This window comes from Triplophysa dalaica, chromosome 17 (assembly GCF_015846415.1).
Source record: "Triplophysa dalaica isolate WHDGS20190420 chromosome 17, ASM1584641v1, whole genome shotgun sequence".
Classification (NCBI taxonomy): domain Eukaryota; kingdom Metazoa; phylum Chordata; class Actinopteri; order Cypriniformes; family Nemacheilidae; genus Triplophysa; species Triplophysa dalaica.
The window spans coordinates 1,924,995-1,944,416 of record NC_079558.1 but is presented as its reverse complement, the minus strand read 5'-3'; the positions used below and the strand labels follow the sequence as shown (position 1 = coordinate 1,944,416).

The 19,422-nt window shown below is 37.6% G+C and overlaps 1 protein-coding gene across 1 annotated transcript; it reads right to left on the bottom strand.

Moving 5' to 3' along the window:
• Nucleotides 1-50: 50 nt before the first annotated feature.
• Nucleotides 51-18,831, bottom strand: cdc42ep4b (CDC42 effector protein (Rho GTPase binding) 4b). Its single transcript, XM_056770890.1, has 2 exons — nucleotides 18,587-18,831; nucleotides 51-3,877 (listed from the first exon to the last, which is right to left on the bottom strand). Exon 2 carries the CDS (start codon nucleotides 3,682-3,684, stop codon nucleotides 2,698-2,700), a length of 987 nt encoding a protein of 328 aa, XP_056626868.1. The 5' UTR covers nucleotides 3,685-3,877; nucleotides 18,587-18,831; the 3' UTR covers nucleotides 51-2,697.
• Between the last annotated feature and the right edge of the window lie 591 nt (nucleotides 18,832-19,422).

Sequence of the window (19,422 nt, the reverse complement as noted above, 5' to 3'; positions counted from 1 at the left end):
CTTAAAGCTTCACAACAACAGTCTGAACACCATAAATCACAGCTCTCAGGTGAAGTTTGTCAGTTTTATTGAAAAATATAGCTGTTACTTAGCAGGGAAAGGTGACACAGAGCATTATGTATATTATATCAAAACAAAATAATACAGACAAAAAATTGATGTTATTAAAGATATTTTTTTATACTGAAGCTTTAGTGTTTTTAGCCTTTTCTGTAGGACTTCTTCTATTACAGATTTGATAAATTATTATACTACTGTGGTTTTTAGAATAAAGAAAACATTTACAAAATTCAAAAGGATGTTATAATTTTATCCCTGTAAATGAATAGACATTAGTAACACATTTTATGACTTGAATAAGACTACTCCGAAAAAAAAGATCCTGTAGAGGGAGCTATTGTCCTCTCTAACAAACCCTGTTACAGTCAAGCTTTCCAGCTCTTTTTAACCCCCACAAAACCAGGCTTCTGGCCATCTTCAACAGTCTCTCGTGCAGCATGATATCTCCGAGAACACTTCCTTATCCCATAAAAGTAACAAAAATAAAAGGGCAACAAAGAAAAGAATTGGCACATTTCTGTATTTTGTGCAAACTGGTCTACTCTCAAGCAAAATGGCACGATGCACAATTTCACCTGGATATAAGGTAACACACGTTCCTAGTAGGCCACACATCCTCTTTCAAACTCATCTATATCTAAGCATTCAAGAAACTCAAGTCGATATTTCTCAACTGTACTGTACATGTCCCTTTGTACAAACATGCTGATTTCCCAAACCAGTAAAAACACAGAAACAGATGGGTTATAGTAAACTGTAGTGCTTGCAGTCTTTCTTCTGAGACCACCACGTTACCATATAAGGCCATAGAGAGTCTAATGCAAATGTATAATGCAAATTAAAGTATAATGTGTAACAGTACCGTACAAAACTCACTCGGTAGGAATAGAACTCATTTTAGACAATGGTCGTCTCCAATTTGAGCCGAAGCTCCTAGTGTGCTTGTAATGCCAGACTACAGGAGCGATTTGACTGCACGAAAATCCTGACTAAAAGATTAAAATATACAGTAATTGAATAAATGAACGTGATGTACATATACAGCATAAGTGGATTGCTTCCTAAAACCGAGTCCCTTTAAAAGTATGTGATCCAAATCCATTTCCCAATTGCACATGTCCACTGACATGAAAGCATACTTATCTAGTTTCCTTTTGTTGTTTGAGAATGTTTATTAAAGACTTTAACTACGGGTGAATGTGTAATTTCTGCACCATTAACGCAACCTAACATCATTCTTCAAATAATTCACGTTTCCGACATTCCCCCTGCTATTGGTTGGTTAAACAGGTAGCCCCCCCAAACTCATTGCAGATCAAATTGCAATTGCATTTGATCCCACCAGGTGGTGCAGAAAAGACATGCATCAGATTTAAAGAGCAGTACAAATGCATGGTAGAATTGATGAGAAAATGGATGAATTTTAATCATCTATGATTAATAATAAATCTTGGTTGTCGCTACCTCTTCAAGTGGCTAGTGGTTTTACACCACAGTGTTTTGATCTCTTTTCGTAAACCAAATTCTGCCAAGTTAAAAAAGATGAAACCCTCCAAAACCACTTCTGTAGATCAGAACTGTTTGAAGATAATCACACTATGCTTGATTCTAAAGAGAAGAGCAATACTTTTATATCTCTGAGCCTACATAACAATACTCGAATAACACTTCTACACAAACCTCTTGACGATCTGTTTCACTCTTTCTCAAACACAACACTGCCAAGAAACCATTCAATCCAACAAGTCTTAATCTGCTCATTATTTCTGTTGCACAATAATAATCCAACATCACTGTTCCTTTTAGTTTTAAACATCACCTTAATCTGACCCTCTACACATCTCCATGACCATGAATTTCATGTGACCTGACAGGAAATCCTCTGACACATAAAGCACATGACAAAATCCAGACCTACAACACAAACAATAAAAAGGAAAGAAGGTAACACATGACAGAGAGAACCTTTGAGTTTATGGTATTCAAATCATTCACATCAATGCAAGGTTGTGTAAATGGCACATGTTTAGTGAACATTACTAATTTAAAGGGATAGTTTGTCCTCCTCGTTCCACTACAAAAATAAAGTCATACATGTTTAGAAAAATGCGGGGCGTGTAAAGATGGAAATACATTTTTTGGGTGAGCTATACATCTTGTAGTGATGAAACTATAAAAAGACAGAAAACTTAAGACTGTTGGTGTTAGTTTAGAAGCATAAGCAAAGGCGTCTGACGATCATGTGAGAATATGAGGTTTGGTTCCACACATACCGCTCGTATCAGCACTCTCAGTGGTCAACACTGGAATTCATTAATGATACTCGCGGGACAAAAATGGCCATTTTAAATGGAATTCCTATCCCACGGCACACACAAACAAACGCGCAAGCACATTCTTCTCACAGCTGTGGGCGCTCTGGTGAAAGTCACTAGTAACAAAGAGTTTGTGTACCTGAAATGGAAAAAAAAGAACAGAGAGAGTTTAAGGCTAGCTAGGGCTAAAATGCACGTCTTCCCTTTCATCTCCGTAATAAAATCAGTCCTTGTGCTAGCTTGTACATCCACCAATTGAAAACGTCGCCATCCGCTTGATTTTTTATCTCTGCATAGACCGTCTGGCACCGCGTGGTTTGCTTTACACCCTGATCTCGTCGTCATCCTCGTCGTCCATGTACGAGAAGTCCCTGTCGTCTTGATCTCTAGGCGAGCTGTACTTCACCCTGCCATCCTCATAAATATGATTGTGAGGTTTGTCCTCCATCACGGTGGACCCCGAACTAGACACGGAACAGCTGTCTAGATGTTCATGGTTCCTCGTAAGGATCTCTGGAGTGTAGGGGTTGGTGCCGGGCATTAGACGAGGAGGACGAATCGGAGGAAGCGGTTCTTCTTCATCCACTTCGTTGGGAGGGCTCCGGGGAGGTGAGCTGCGCCCCTCGCTACTTTTTCCCTCTTCGAAGCCCAGGTCGTCCTCGTCCCAACCCTTTTTCTCCATGACGCTCAGAATGTCTCCTAGCATGGATGGACCCAGATCGATGTGGAAAGACATTATGGACTCTGCGTGTTTCATGCCTCCGGTGTAAGGAACCGACGGGCGCAGGTCGGTCAGCTCGCCGAAGCTCTTTTCGTCCAGCTCGAGGTCTGAAGCAAGGGACGCTGTAGCACCGTTAAGTGGCTTTATATTGTCTTCTGAAAGTTGCTTTAAGGGACTGGAGGACACGCTCTTGGGAAAGTTGAATCCAGCACTTCGATCAACATGGTCTTCATTTAGATAAGGCAACGAAATGGCGTTTTTTACATAGCTTGGAGAGCCACCAGGTGGTGCAAGTTTGGATTTGTCAGGTTTGTCGCGATTGACGGATTGCGAGCGCTTGCTGCTCCTAAACGTTCTGGACAGTAGGCTCTGTTTGGGTGAGTTCTCCTGAACCTCAGGTTCCCGGGGAGGCTCTCCGGTGCGGGTGCTAAGAAAGGCGGTGTCGCCAAATGCATCACCCCCTCGACCCACATGCATAGTGTGACGGAAATCTCCCAGAGGCGCGCTGATCATCTCAGCAGTGAGGTCGACACGAGACCGTCGCTTCGACTGGGAGGAGGTGGACACGAGCTGTTTCAGAATAGGCATGATGACGTTATTCGAACTCTGACACAGAAACCTAAATAACCAAAGTCTTTTGTCCACAAACAATAGGTCAAAGTTTTCTCAAGCTGTGTATATCCAGGACAGAAGTCAGGACGAAAACACTTTCCAGCATGTGGGACTCATCGCCATTTTAAGCCAAGATGTGCAACAGGGTCCAGGCGTAAATATCAGCAAACTGCAGAAGAGAGAAAAAGCATATGTCATTTGTCTTTTTAATTCAAAGCCAAACATATTTTTTTACTAAATATAAGTATGATATTGTAGATAACAACTTCATCTTTTGAACTTGTTTCAACTAAGGGAATCTACATGCAGTATGTAAATAAGTTATTTAAGTTAAACAGAAGTCAAATCTGGCCTAAAAATGTTACAAATAGAGTACCAAGAACTTATTTGAGTTTGGGCAATGTCAATGACAACATAAGCTACATTTTATTGCTGACAGTCAATGGAAATCTTAAAGTAAACATGCCAACCAAAAGCACTCAACACAAAAGGCCACTTAAAATATTGCTTTAAATTACACAAAAGGACAAATGGAAGAGATCAGAAAAGGAATTCCTGTTTACAATCCGTCCCATTTCCCATAATCCTTTTTATTGTTCTTGGATGAAGAAGTGCCGTGTCGACAGGGTGACATGTTGCACAAGCGTAGATTTATGTAACAGAAAGATTTACTTTTACATGGTGTTGAACACTTCACCACTTAAAGCAAACTTTTGTGCTTTCAATTTGACTTGCTATAAGAAAGCACACAGATAAACAGAAATCTTATTCTTAAAAAAAAAAGGGAACAAAAACGATTTTTTACAGACGTTATTAGTTTTACTGTTTTTAACAGATTTTTTTATGTATTTTTGAAATACAGTTAATTACAGTAAAAGACAGCAAGTTTAGAAAAACTGTGGAAAAACTGTTTTACCATTTATTTCTGGCACCCTGCTCAATTTTTTAACAGTTCAATTATTAAGTGTGGTCAAAAAAACGTAAAAGTAATGAAAAAGACAAATTTATAAGAAAAAGGGGAACTATGTATTATATATATATATATATATATATATATATTCTCATATCCTGTAATAATACAGGATAAAATATTTTAGGGTATATTTCTGTCAGATTTTTTTGTGTGATTGAAAATCAATGAAAGGAACACCCCAACCCCAGCTACAAACCCTTTCTTTTTAAAATCCATATTTAATTTCTGATTATATAACCAGGAGCTCAGGGGATTCTGGGAGAAGGGAACTGAAGAGTTTTGCATTTCTCCTTCAAAGTCTTCTCCATCCGGACTGGAATTTTCTCTACTACGTGCCAGACTCTTATATCATCAGGAAATCTAGACCTTTACTCGCTGTTCTACTGAGATATTACTTCCAGACCTAGTGCTGATTAGAACGTTTCTCTTTTCCCTTTCCATCTTTCCTGTGTCTTAATGTTTTTCTTTTGTTTGTTGTCTGTTCTCTGCCTTCTTAAGACACATACTGCGTCGTCTCGCATGACAGCTGTATCATCGTATTGTCGTGTTGCCATGGAGGGTATCAAAACAAAGAGAAAGTGAAAGAGAAAGTTTGGGTTTCAAGTGCTCCGACCTTTTTTGATCCCCAGCTGGCCGCCTGTGATTTATGGTTTAATAATCAGATTATCTGGTTCCTCACACAGGGGAGGCCTGTTAGCTTTGACCAGCCACCAACAGCAAAAAAAGACCCTCGAGACTCATCAAATGATTCATTCAAACAACCCAAGATCACAGACTTTAAAACAAACGTTTAAAAAAAACGTCCTGAAAATGGATCAACCGTCTAGCCGTTCGTCAGTAAATGTTTTGAAACATGACTTCGCGCCGCCTTCGGTTTGCGTGCATGCCATCAGGGTTGAATGAGATCCAAAACACACGTCACCCCACCAAAACATTTGCATCTCTGACAACAAAGCCCATTGAGGTCACAAGTGACTGTAGCTGTGAGTGAACAGAAGGGGTTTTGATAAATGATAAACTCGCCCATCGAGTCAAAAACTGGGCGGCTCTGCTGGGGGTTTAGCTCTGCCCGCTGGCAGGTTGACCTAATTGTTAAGTACATCACCCTACATTGAGATCCCAAGACAGATGCTTTGTGTATAAGTGTTTGTTTAAACTTGCCAAATTGTCTGCTTGCGATGATGTCACTAAAACATTATTCAAGAAAAGAACAAGCAGTTGACATGATATGAAAACTCCTGTTAGTGCTTCATAATTCTCATTTATTCACAATTGTTCTGTTTAATACATGTAATTAAGCTTTGTGTGACTTCAAATTTCTGGAAAAGAGAGAGACAGATATAATGAGTGAGAGAGAACGAGATAGAAAAATGAAAGAGAGAGAGACAGAAAAACCAAGTTGTGAGTTTCATTAAAAACTCAAGGAAGTTCTGGACACAAAACATTTGTGTTAAGCATCACACATCAGTGCAAAATCCCAACAGCTCTTGAACCCCAGAACACCAGTTAAGATCTCTCCCCCCTCTTGACCTTCAATGCGTGTACACAAGAGCTCACTGGAGACCCACAAATTCACAGCTGCACAGAGTGTTGTGTTCAGACTCAGTATGGGTCTAACCTCACATCTGCAGGGCTGCGTTTCAACAGGGCCCCATGTCACATACTCTGAGCGGGACACCGGGAGACCCGCTCACATCTTAACATTCCTAAGAAACACACACACTTGCATGAGAAAACATCTCGATCTGTCCTGCCTGGCAGGAGGCTGTTACGACTATAGAAAAAGAAGAAAAAGAAGAAATATTTAGATACATTTGAGTATGTGTCAAACATATTCAGATTTATAAAATGCACGTTTCTGTGGCCAAGTCTCGCATCAAGTTATTCAGCCGTGAAGAAATAAATCAATAGAATATAAATAATAGATTTTTGCCCCAAACACATTTCATTCATTTGAAAGATTGTACAAACGCACACCATTGCCCACGATTCACCACATGCCGAGCGCTCATGATGTCCCACTCACTCATGCAAGGGCGCTCATGCAAAACACATGGAAGGATGTCAGATGAGAATCTTGCAGCAAATGAAACGGCAGAATTCATTTAACATTACGGCACTATTTATAGACCGACCCGTATTAATCTTTCAAACCAGACCATAACTTATTAAACAAGCTGAAGATGTGCTGAGATCATATCAAACCTCCCATTGTTTATATTATATAGGCTTTCTTTTATATATAGCATACATTATATATAGGTGCCAGGCACTGCTTTATATATTCTCAAAATTACATGCCGTTTTGTATTATGTCTATATTATACTGTATATAGGCTCTCTTTAATATTGTACTCATTATGTAGGCTTATACATTGTGACCTTCAGTGACTGTACTAAGTATTATGTTCATATAAAGTAGGCTATATAATGCAGTCTTAAGTTCCTTATTACTGTTACCACACAATAAATTAAAAACAGCGGTAATTCTCCTAATCAAAAAAATAAACAAATCAACAAATAAAAATGTATGCAGCTTCATTTAAGATCCAGGTCTGGAACCATGTTTTTATAGGTAGTCTGGCATATTGTTAACAAAATAAATATAATAAAAATAATTATTATTGCTTAAGTACATTTATCAACATCTATCAACCTGACGGAGGTTAATGACAAAAACGGTGACACAGTTCTGTTTTTAGTCATGGAAAAGCTCATTAGAGACATCCGTCTGGTAAAGAGGATTGAGCACTGAGCCTGAGATACATTGAGATGTAGGGCAGCATGACTGAGACTCACTGATCCATTTGTCTAACACTAGAAAGGCACCCTTAATAATCTCCAAGTACTATAATTCCTTTTACCATTCTGCTTTTAAAATTAAATTGAGGGGGTCGCAGGTGTCAACAGTTAAACTGATGATTCCTGTCTGTTCGACATGTTGTATCCCAATTTAAACAGCTACTGAGTCATCGAAACATTAATACCTTCAACATTTAGAAAGAGAGACACTAGACACACTCCAGAACCCCTGCAAGATATTCTCCACTGCAGCGAGATATTTGACAAATCATTCATTTCGAGCGTCTCAGGCAAATATTAATTAAATAGTGACGTATTTCTTCCGCGCATCGCTGCAATATCATAAAATATTTTTGTTTTACAGTTACATTTTGCGATATTTACAGTCAGCGTGTGGCAACAGCAGAAAATACATGGTTCATCTCACAGGAGAATCTCACAACATTCAAAAATCTACTTAAAACCCAACTGTTTGTGAATACCTAACAGACAAATAAATAATAAAAAAAAAAAAAAAAAATTAAAAAATAACCCTTTCTCTCAACAGGTAGTGGTCTAGCTTAAGTTGAAACCAGTAAATTTGTATTGCACCAAATGTATTATGGCTCCTGTATGACATATCGCTTGTTGCTCCCTAACTCGTTGTAAGTCGCTTTGGATAAAAGCGTCTGCTAAATGACTAAATCTAAACGTAAATGTATGTCTGTGTATGTAAAGTATGTAATTATTGTTTACAGCTTCCCTGTAGCTCAGTGGTAAGAGCGTTACACAAGGTTGTGGGTTCCATCCCAGGGGATTGCACATATCCATTTAAATGTATAGGATAGTGCAAAGTAAGTAGCTTTTAAGCGTCTGCCAAATGCGTAAATGTAAATGTAAATTGTGTAACAACATACTTCAGAGATGTTATTAAAGCAAAAAATCAAAATTGTTCATTAAAAAGTGTTTCAAAGAAATCCATATTACTGTAGTAAAGAAAATTTATCAATGTTTGATTATGTTGAATTTAATTTACATACAAAAAAAATGTATAGTATAATGCAATCTAAGTTGCTTTGGATAAAAGCGCCTGCCAAATGCATGAATATATATATATATATATATATATAGAGAGAGAGAGAGAGAGAGAGAGAGAGACAATTAAGTGCTTGTGATTTAGTTTCAACCACACCGCACACCCTCAGGAGTTCATTTGTTTTTCGGAAATAATCGTACAGTTTTATCTATCTTTTATTATAAATGTGCTCAAACTAAATACTCTTCGAGGATACGAGACCGGACCTTAAAATTATTTAGGGCTTTAACAAACACCACACTATATCTGTTAAATTATGAGGCCAAAAACAAAAATTATAACTAATGGACACTTTACCACTATTTAAGTTTCCATGAAAAGTATTCTTTAAAAATCAATTAAGAATATAAAGTGCCAAGCTTTTAATATAAAATCTAAACTCTTGTTTAATGCTCACCAGGGTGCTATAGGAACCAATCAGCAGTAGACAGCATTTATACATCTCATAATTAATAATATTGCATTTACTGGTAAAGTAGAAATCTAAATCTGTAAACACACACAATCACAGGAACTGCTTAAAGGTTGCAGCCAAAAAGTGTTTGATGTTCAGACGTCTCTGTCAGCTTGTTATTATTGACTACAGTTACAACCTGTTTTTCCTGTTAACCTCTCAGCGGGACGGAGACATCATAAACACACATGTACAGAACGTCAAATGAGCGTGTGTTATACAAACCGTTTGAACTGTGTGTGTGGCCATTGACAAAGAAAGAGACAGAAGAGAAACTTTACAGTAGATCTATACAAACAGTCCAGCAAATGTTTTAGTTAACGCGATTATTGCTTTTTTTCAACGCTCTTTTTTTCAACGCTCTTTTATTTTGCGTTTGTTGGGAAACAACAACCCAGCATTGGATCATTTTGGACCCATGGGATGGTTATCCCCATACATCCCCAAAAGTGTAATCCTGAAAACAAATCTGGATATCGCCCCCTTCACAGAAGACAATGAATATCACAGTAATGTAAAAGCACATATAAAAAGTATGATTCAACAGCCACATGCTTGTATGAACTGGCCAAGTCTGCACTTGTGTCCTTCTGTAGAGTGTGTTTCTGGCCTTATGCTGAACTCTGGGTTTATGATGACCTTCTCCGCTGGGTGTTGTTGGATTTATAGAGTATTTGAAAAAGTGCCACAATGATCTATAATAACAACTTTAGATATGCCAAAAAGCTTATAGCCTATAACTCCAAGATAGACGACATGACAGACATGACCGTTAAAGGATTATACCTCTACAAACATGTTAAAGTGTAAAGAAACACAAATAAACACACAACTAAGAACGCTAATACTACTTCTGTTGCATCAAACTTTTGTAAAGTTTCTCTTGGCTCGGCCGAGGCAGGATATCATGTGTTAGCTTAGTCTGAATTCAGCAGCCGGCGGGGTAAACAGATATACTGTGTGTGTGTGTTCTTTTGGTTCCTCTGCCAAACACGCTGATACTAACCACAAGGATTACACACCAGAGTGAAGAAAACACTACAAATTGTGTTTAAACCACACAAAGACACACATTATTTGGCCTCTTTAGCCAAGTTTAAAGATCGCTTAAGTTAATTTAATAATCTTTAACTTTTTTTCCTCATATTCCTGAGTACTAGCATATTATAAGCCTTCCTACATACACACAGAAACATACCAGCGTGATCTTACAGGAATTCGTAACTATTTAACGAAGTGGGCAATTTTTGAAATGTGAATCGTACAAAAATGAACGATTTTTAGAAAAAGGCCATATTGAAGCCCTTAGCTTAACCCCGCCTATAAACATAATGCCACTTATGCGAAATAAAATCGTACAAAAACACACGAACTAGCTAACACGAATTAGCCACCTCGCAAAATAGTTATGAATTGTCGTGATATTGTGTTGAACACACGTAACCTTTACAAAACAAGAATATATGAGAATATACTGGAAAATATGCTATATTTCTTAATTGGAACCGAGTGCTTTATTGTTCAAAATATAAAAGGTGGTTATTCCTTACGTACTATTCAATATATTGTAATATATACGCACTGTATCACTGGTTTCTTTGTGTAGGGGAAGCTAAACATTACTGCTCATATCTTCCCGGAATCATAGTGCTTTGACTCTCAGTCACCTTCTTCAAGGTCAAAGTTGCATTTTGTAATCACAGCGTATGAACAGAAGAACATGGGCTTACTACTCTAGCAGATGATTAACTTTCTACATCCTTTCCACTCCGCATTCCTGTAGTCTTCTCTTGCCAGAAGCCCCAGAGTTACAAATGGACCAACAGTCCTCTCACAGCTACGTTGCTTTGCATACGAACAGAAAATGCCAAAGCCGGCCAGAAAAGAATGCAAATAAGCATCTTGAAACATAATGCGTGAAATCACACTTTGGACCGGCTTAGCTGTTCTGATCTGATCTTTAAGAAGCGACTGCAAAGATTTGGGGCTCGCAACTCCTTCCAAACATTTACCTTTATGCATTTCCAGACACATATTTTTCACAACGCCTTTAGGTACAGTATTTGTCATTATGGAAAACAAACTCATGACCTTGACTTCCCATCAATGAAACACACTAACAGTTGTAGTTAGCCAAGCAAGACTGACACAGGGTTTTGACGGATCTGTTGGGGCCTACATTTCTGGAAACAAATAAGACGCAGACCCATGTCGGGCGGTGCCATCTTGCTAGGGGCGCTACAAAGATGGTGCCAACAGGCTGAGCACAGTCATTGCAGACCTACTTCAATCCAACAGCTCATTACAAAGGAAGGGAAAAAATGAGGTCAACGTGTCTTAGGATAATTCTGATATCTGTGACCCATCACACATTTCGATTATGCTGAATTCTTAGCAAAACTACTATTTACAGACCACTTTTTAGTAGTTCACAACAATACACATCTAAGGTGGTGTGCACAGAATGAATCATTGATCAAGGAAGCACATGTTGTCTGCATTATATGGTCTATAAACAGTGACCTCTTTCAAAACAAACTCCTGTACAGGTGAACAATACACCAGTTGAACAGCATTTTTGAGGTCTGCGCCCAAGCAACGATACGGCTCTAATTTACAACTTTTTGTTTCGCCCTGCAGGAATTCCCCATTGGATGACACATGAGCACCTTGAGAAATACAAACTCGCACCACGCGTTGACTGATTTTCTTTCTTAAAAAAAGCTGACATTTTCAATTCAAAGCCTGATGATCAAAAAAGACCAAATGATATGTTTGAAGGGAAATCACAAAATACCTGCACAGAAAAAGGCATGGAGGAAACCTAAAAATTGTGAAGCAGGTTAGGGTGGAGATGATTTTATTTAATAAAATCACATGGAGAATAATAAAAATATATGAAAGTTGAGTGGTTCTGGTCAATATCGTGTCATGTATCAGAGTGAGATGGCTACTGGAAAGGGGAAAGAAAATGTATTGCGGGACTTGATAACGTTCTTTTGAAATTGATTGGATCATTGGAAGTTGGATTTCTGGCCATTGGACACTCCCACCCCAATATAGTCCCACCTACAGTGTTAAAAATTTGAAATTATCTGGCGCAAGAAATAAACCATTTTCTTTCTTGTAAAATTACATGTTTTCCCAAATGTTATTGTAAATTTTTAGTCTTTCCTGTATCTGTACGTTTTTTAACCGTGTTTTAAAAAATACATGAAAAATATGTATAAAAAACAGAATTCTTTTTTTACAGTGTAGGACTGCTACATTATTACAAAAATCATATTTTGCGATTATTTTAAACAATATTGAGAAACAAATAAATTGAATGTAAAAAAGCTGCATCGCTCTGGATACTTGCTAAATGGAATTACGATTCACCTTGATACATTTTTTTGCACGGGACACCAAAATCAAATAAAAATGTACTTTGGGTGGTACTTTCCATGGGTGGTGATGAACCCATATGACCTAGTCTAAAATCAACAACATTTAAATATAATGATTTGTTTATTATAATCAATTTAAATAGGAAGCATGAAAAAAAGAATCAATAAAATGCACTTTGGCACCTTTAACCCCGCCTCACCCTCCATGAACACACTGACCTAGTGTCTGAGCTTACTGGAGCATATAAGTGACCCTCCCTGCAAACACTCCACTGTCTGTCCACAAAGACATTAAAACCATTGAACCAGAGTATCAGCATTCACAATATACTTAAATAAACAAGAATGAAGCAGATTTAGATTTAAAGTATGAGCCGATAAATGTGCAAAATACATCTACTCCAGTCATTAGCTATGAATAGAACTGTTAAGAAAATCTTTAAATCTTGTCTTTAAAACTGTTATTTTGCCCTTTAGGGGATCTGGGTTGCTTGAATCTAGATATCTAACAATGAATTGTCTATTTGTCATTTATTATCGACTCCATTGTGATGTATAAAAATATAATATTTGCCACTAAAAAATAGACTAAATCTATTAATAGGCTATGAATTTGTTCCAGATCTACGAATAACTTTGAGGATTTTGATGCTGAGTGACAGAGGGCATATGCTCCTTATGGATCTATAAGGATATTGGATTACTCAAGTGAAGCCAAGAGCATCTAGAATGAAATGAACCCATATGGAGAAAAGAAATTCCTCCTTTTCTCTTTTCACCAGCCACATGCTTGAGGGAGACCACCTGTTATTCAACACGAGAGGATGAAAGAACGATTAAGAGATGAAGAGAGAGAGAACAGAATCTAACCGGAGCATGAAAGAACATTGAGATACTTTATTGCAATGTTTGGATGCATAGTTATTTTCTTTATTAATTACAAAAAATGTTGGTCAAAGATAAAATAAGCAGTTATTAATTATAATGTTCCAGATGCCTTTATCCAAAAACTCTTAGAGCAGGTTATGGCTAAAAAGCAATGCAAAATGCATGAGGCTGTGTTTACATTTGACTTGCTGCTAGCGTTTGTTTTACATTATAATCCTATTTAAAAAGGGCTTGAGCGCTTTTAAAAAGCCAGCAGCGGTGTCTTTTTCTGCAGCTCAGTGTCTTTTGAAGTTGAAAAAAAGCCCTACCTCAAACACCTTTTCACAGCTAACCAATGACATAACAAGAGGTGAAGGTGATTGGTCGAGCAGGATCAAGCTCGAAAAAATAAAATAGCCTCCGAAGCGCCATTTGGAGCATCGTTTTGGATAAATGTAAGTTTAATTTTCAATTTTTTAAAAACTTTTGATAGCATTTCTAGCGAGAAATGAGTATTGTACTTTTCAAATATGTGATTAGTTATATACTCTGAACATTTCCGGCTGCTATATGTAACCACAACTCTTCAAGCTTTTTTTAATAAAAATGCGGCATTGTCAACTTTTTCTTGTAAAAAAAGAAGTCAAATGTGAACACGGCCTAAGAGAGAAAAAAAATGTAATGGCGATATTACAAGTCTGTATATTAGACAAAAAAGAACAGAGACCCACCTGTGAAAAACATTCATTTACAAGTTTCGTAACATATAGCTGCCGCATTAGTTAATGGGTTGTGGCGGGTGTTTAAAATGATACTTTGAGATAAGAAGACTTATAGAAACTGGAAAGTCAAGTAAAGAGCTACTTGAACAGAGATTGATACCGATGTTGTCACTACTGGAATGTGTGACTCAACCCCGAGAAAATCACCTGGCATCCACGCTAGAGAGTGCTTATACAATTACCTTGACCTTAACTGGTTTCACACCCTTCTAATCATCATAATTATCATGATTTTGTCATCCCAAAAATGATAGAGGAAATAAGAAAGTAAACCACAGTGTCTACTCCAGCTCTCTTAATATGAAACTTAGCAGACAAAGAAGGGTCTCTAAATCAAGGTAGGTTTAAAGCTCATAGTAGATCCAGGCCAAAGCGTTAAAAACAAATTCCCACCAAGTAATCTTTTATAAATTCTTTACTTGGAAAACGCGCCTTTCGTCAATAATTTTCACTAGAAGATGACATCAGATGTTTGTTATAATTACAGAAGTAAATCATTTCTGTTTCTGTCAATCAGTTATTAAGAATACAAGCTGTTCAAAATACTTTCAAAAAGGTCGTATGACAGGTCCTCTTGGAATCTGACGAACTGGCTCACTGCCTAGTATAAATGCGGGTCAACCTGAAGGCCAGCTGAAGGTATGGTTTCAGAGGAATACGCCTCTGTGCATCTAGAATGTCAAATTCCTGAGGCCTCAGCCTGGTCTTAAGCAGGAAGCTGGAGATGTCTTATTCAACTACACAGAGGTAACATATTGACTTTTGGCCAGACGTTCGGCTGTGGTTTAAATAGTTTCACTCTCCCCTGTGTTGTGATACGAATACAATCCAGAATCTACATTTAAGGAAAGTTTTTCCAAGTTCAAAGACTTCTAAATAAAAGCTGAGAGCTGAGAACGTCTCTCAGACGCTTCCGGTCATTGTGTTGGGCTGCTCAAAGACGTTTTTCAAACGGCATAATAAAAAAACATAAACTTTTTTTAATATTAAGTCTTTAATCAATTGACAGGTTTTAATGAACAAACACTGTGTTTTCATGGCTTTTAAAAGAAAAATTCGCCCACATAAAAAAACGTATGTCAAAATGCTGTAGTCTTGAATTATCATACATTTTCTTTCAAATCCTGTCTAACAATGTCACATCTACATGCTGTCAATATACTGTACACCAGGGTTCCTCAAATCTTACCCTGGAGGGCCGGAGCACTGCAGAGTTTAGCTCCAGCCCTGATCAAACACACCTGAGCAAGCTGATCAAGTTGTTCAGTATCACTTGAAAATCAGAGGTATGCAAGTTTGATCAGGGTTGGAGCTAAACTCTGCAGTGCTCCGGACCTCCAGGGTAAGATTTGAGGAACCCTGCTGTTAACCATAAAACTAGGGCTGGCAAATGATTAATTGCAATTAATCGCATCCAGAATAAAAGTTTGTGTTTACATAATAAATGTCTGTGTAGAGTGCATATTAATTTTGTATTTATAAACACACATGCATGCATACATTTAAGAAAAATATAAAAGTTAATAAATGCTTTTATATATTTTCAATTATAAGCAAATAGTAAAATACATCAAGCAAAAGTAATTGCATCTAAAGATTGTATATATATGCAGTATGTGTATGTTTTCTGTGTTTATTAATACAAAAATAATATGCACAGTAAAGCCCATTGCACTATGAGTCCGAAATTTGCGTCCGAATTTCCGAACGCAAGCATATTGAGTGGCATCTTTTTAACAATTCAGAGACAAAGTACAAAACATAACATGAAAAAATGCATTCAAGAATTTCAGACTGTGTGAAAAGACCTTGAGCCTACACAGATATATATTTTATAAACAAAAACCTTTATTCTGGATGCGATTAATCGCGATTAATCATTTGACAGCCATGCATAAAATATTTAGATGTTGCTTTTAAAGAATCCTCTGCAGATGTTTTCCATATAAAAGCTGAAAGATCACGGCTGTCCAAAGATCCAAAAAGCACCATGAGTCATGACTACTGTATAACTCCCAAACATTTATATAGAAAAGATCTGCAAAGGAGTCTTCAAAATAAAACATACAGGTTTGAAGTCATAATGAGAGGTAACTTAAAAAGGCCCAATTTTCTTTTGGGGGTGTATCAAAACGAACACACATTTACACAAACAACTGAGCAGGCGTTATATGTACAGTTTCACTATGGAGAAAGAACAGGAATGCCCAAGATTATCCAACCCCAATTACAAACACACACACCATGACTCACATGCTACATTTAGCAAGGTTATGCTTTCACAGCCCCTTCGCTTGAACTTCAATCTCTCTAAATGGGGACATTTCGACCTCCAGTGGATCATGTGTCAACAGACAGGCTGATTACATCAGGGGGGTACGAGACCGCCTATGAAGACCTAGCGACTCGTTTTGCTGAGTCACCAGAAGGCCGAGTCACTGTGGTGTTCCTACACCAATATACAGTAAAGATTTATCATACAGTCTGGGTGAGTCTGTGCGTCACACACACACTTTACTGCAGCTGCTGAATGACATCACTGCAGCAGTGTATGGGCGAGAATCCAGAGCCATTACTACACAAACACGCACTTAAAACAGTTCAACAACTGTACAGAAACACTCGCTCTCTCCACACACACTGCAGATATTATTCATTTAAAGTCATCAGCGAAACCCTTTGACCCTATATGCTTTCTTAGTACAAATGATAAGTCGTCAATCAAACGATTTTAATCTGGCTCCACCTCAGCAAAACAACCTTTTCCCGATGATATCATCTGGGCCTCACCAAAAAGGGTTTCATTTAAATATAAACAGAAGACCAGAGGCAGACACTTGAAAAGCCATTAAGAAAAGAAGGTGAAGATGAAACGGAGTTGAAAGAAGGATGGAAAAGAGGGAAACAGTGCACATACACAAATCGACCTTGATTTATATCTCCGTTGCTTGAAATTATAACAAAACTGTCTCACTGCCTCCCTGGTCTCCATTCTGACCGGAAACATAACAAAACTCTTGATATATTAACTCCAGGTGTTTTCTCTATCTGAGACTGAAGAACTCTGGTATCAGGATTGCTGTAATGTCACCTTTTACAAATATTGATCAGAAATGTCGAAGGTTAAAGGTCAACGCTTCAGGTCACGCAACACTCAGATATTGGTTCAAATAGCATTGACTTATTCTGCACTCAAATGACTGTTTCAATTCACTGTGCCGTTAAAACAAACCATTAAAGCCAATCAATTTCACTCTGTTAACCTCATACAATACAGGAGCACGTGCCAAGATAACATGCTCAAACAACAGCGGTGTAACTAACTGAAATTGCATCCAACCTCTTAATTTGTCGCATTCAGATGTGGATCTCGACCATCTGTATTGAACATCTAATATGGAAAATCCAATATGAAAAAATAATGTGGAAACAAATTACCAAGGGATTGTTGGAAAACTGTATGAGGGTCCCGTTTCACAGTGATGTGGTTCTTTTCATTCCTTTAGTAGGTTATATAACAGTGCGTTTCAACCGTCGACCATTTCTTTTCAATCCAAACGCAAGAAGTCTTATAACGGCTCCAAAGTCGTGCCACGCATTCAACAGCACTATGGTAATGAATCACAAACATCTTCTCATGCCCATTAGCAATCATTTAATCACTGCCATAATTCACTCACTTCCATCACAAACCACATCTAGAAAGGAATGCAAGGTAACCCTTTAATAATTGACTTTAAGGGGAAGCATCTTTTTATACATTTGATTTGATTTACACACAGTTAACCAAGAAAAAATCATGAAACAAAGCCAAAATCAGTCTATTGTACACTGCTGAAAATGGGCTGCGCCAAAAGATAAACCCAACCCAGAAAGACATGCCAAACTACACACAGTGGAATTTCACAGAACTAATAAACTAAATTAAGATATCAGATATATAGATCTCTTAGGGGCACAGTGGGTTGCAAAGCCTATTTGAGACTTAAATGAATGCAATAACTTTAAGACTGAAAAAAAATCATCACGGTTTTCATTACAAATACCACAATGAACCATCAAGTGTTAACCATGACACAAAATCCCATTGTGTAGTGTGTTTTGGGTCTCATTTCAGTAGGATTTAAAGGTTTTTGATGGGTTTTCCTCTCCAAGACTAGATCTCACCAACAGAACCTCAACACAACACCAGGAGGAGTGACCCACAGAGACCATTACAGTCTCCATTGAAACCAACACAATTTCCATTATTGCTTTTAAATCCACTAACATTTCAGGAGTGATTTCCATAGTTTGTTTTGTTCAAAACAGGGTCTTGCCCTCATACAAACCTTATCTTTTCACACAAATCTAAAGAAGATCAACACAAGACAAGTATTTTGGATCGAAACTCTTATCAATGCAAGTCAGCAAAGACTAAGATCTTAAAGCTTCTTTGTTTTATCAAATACATCTCGCTTAAGTTCTGAAAGACTTGATCATGAGTAAGCAGAACACATAAGTTAATGTTATTAATGAATGTAAATAAAGTCTCACCACTTTGTGTCTCCAACCTTTGGATCCCGGGAGCTCCAATGCCAAGTTGAGTTTCTCACGCAACAACAATGGACCAAGTTCAATTCAATCCCAAACAAAGAGTTTTAAGAATATATTATCAGACCAACACGTCAGCTTCACAAATGTTTTAAATGTCCTTCAAACGTTCAGCAGCTTTATGGCGCAAACGCTGAGATTAATACAAACAGCGAGAGATCCATACGAGCGCGTACTCGCTCACTGAAGCTTCATGGCGCATGAATGCAGTTCGAGAGCTTCCTCAGCCTATAGCTCCGCCTACAGCAACGCCCACAGCGCGCGCGCCTCGCAGACAGAGCTCCGCCCCCACTGCCAAATGGGCGTCACAGTTCATTGACACGAAGTTTAAATATTTCTAGGCTGAAATTTAGTTTAACTTGGTGTTCATTCATTTTGAATTATTTGTAATGATTAGTATTTTAAGTTATTGTTTTATATAACACAGATTATACATCAATATTCATGACTTTTTGTTTGAAAAAAATGAAAACGAAAATGAAAAATATCCTGTCCTGAGTATATTTAAAGTCCTTGTGGTGTATTACTCAAGTGTGAAGTGTAGATAGAAATAAACTCACGAAACGACTTGTTCGACTTTGTTTTATTTAGAAAATAATTCTGTCATCAAGCCTTCTTATTCTTTTTTTCATCCGAAGACAAAGAACTAAGAGCCAAAAGATTATTGACTGACAGAACATACATATTTGATCACAGGGTTTACCCTTGGCACTAAACACTCATTATAATACAATATATCCCAATGGCAGGCCATTAAAATGAACCATTTTAAAAGTCCT

Excerpts from the sequence above, each read along its gene's own strand:
- cdc42ep4b (XM_056770890.1), bottom strand. The coding sequence starts at position 3,684 with ATGCCTATTCTGAAACAGCTCGTGTCCACCTCCTCCCAGTCGAAGCGA.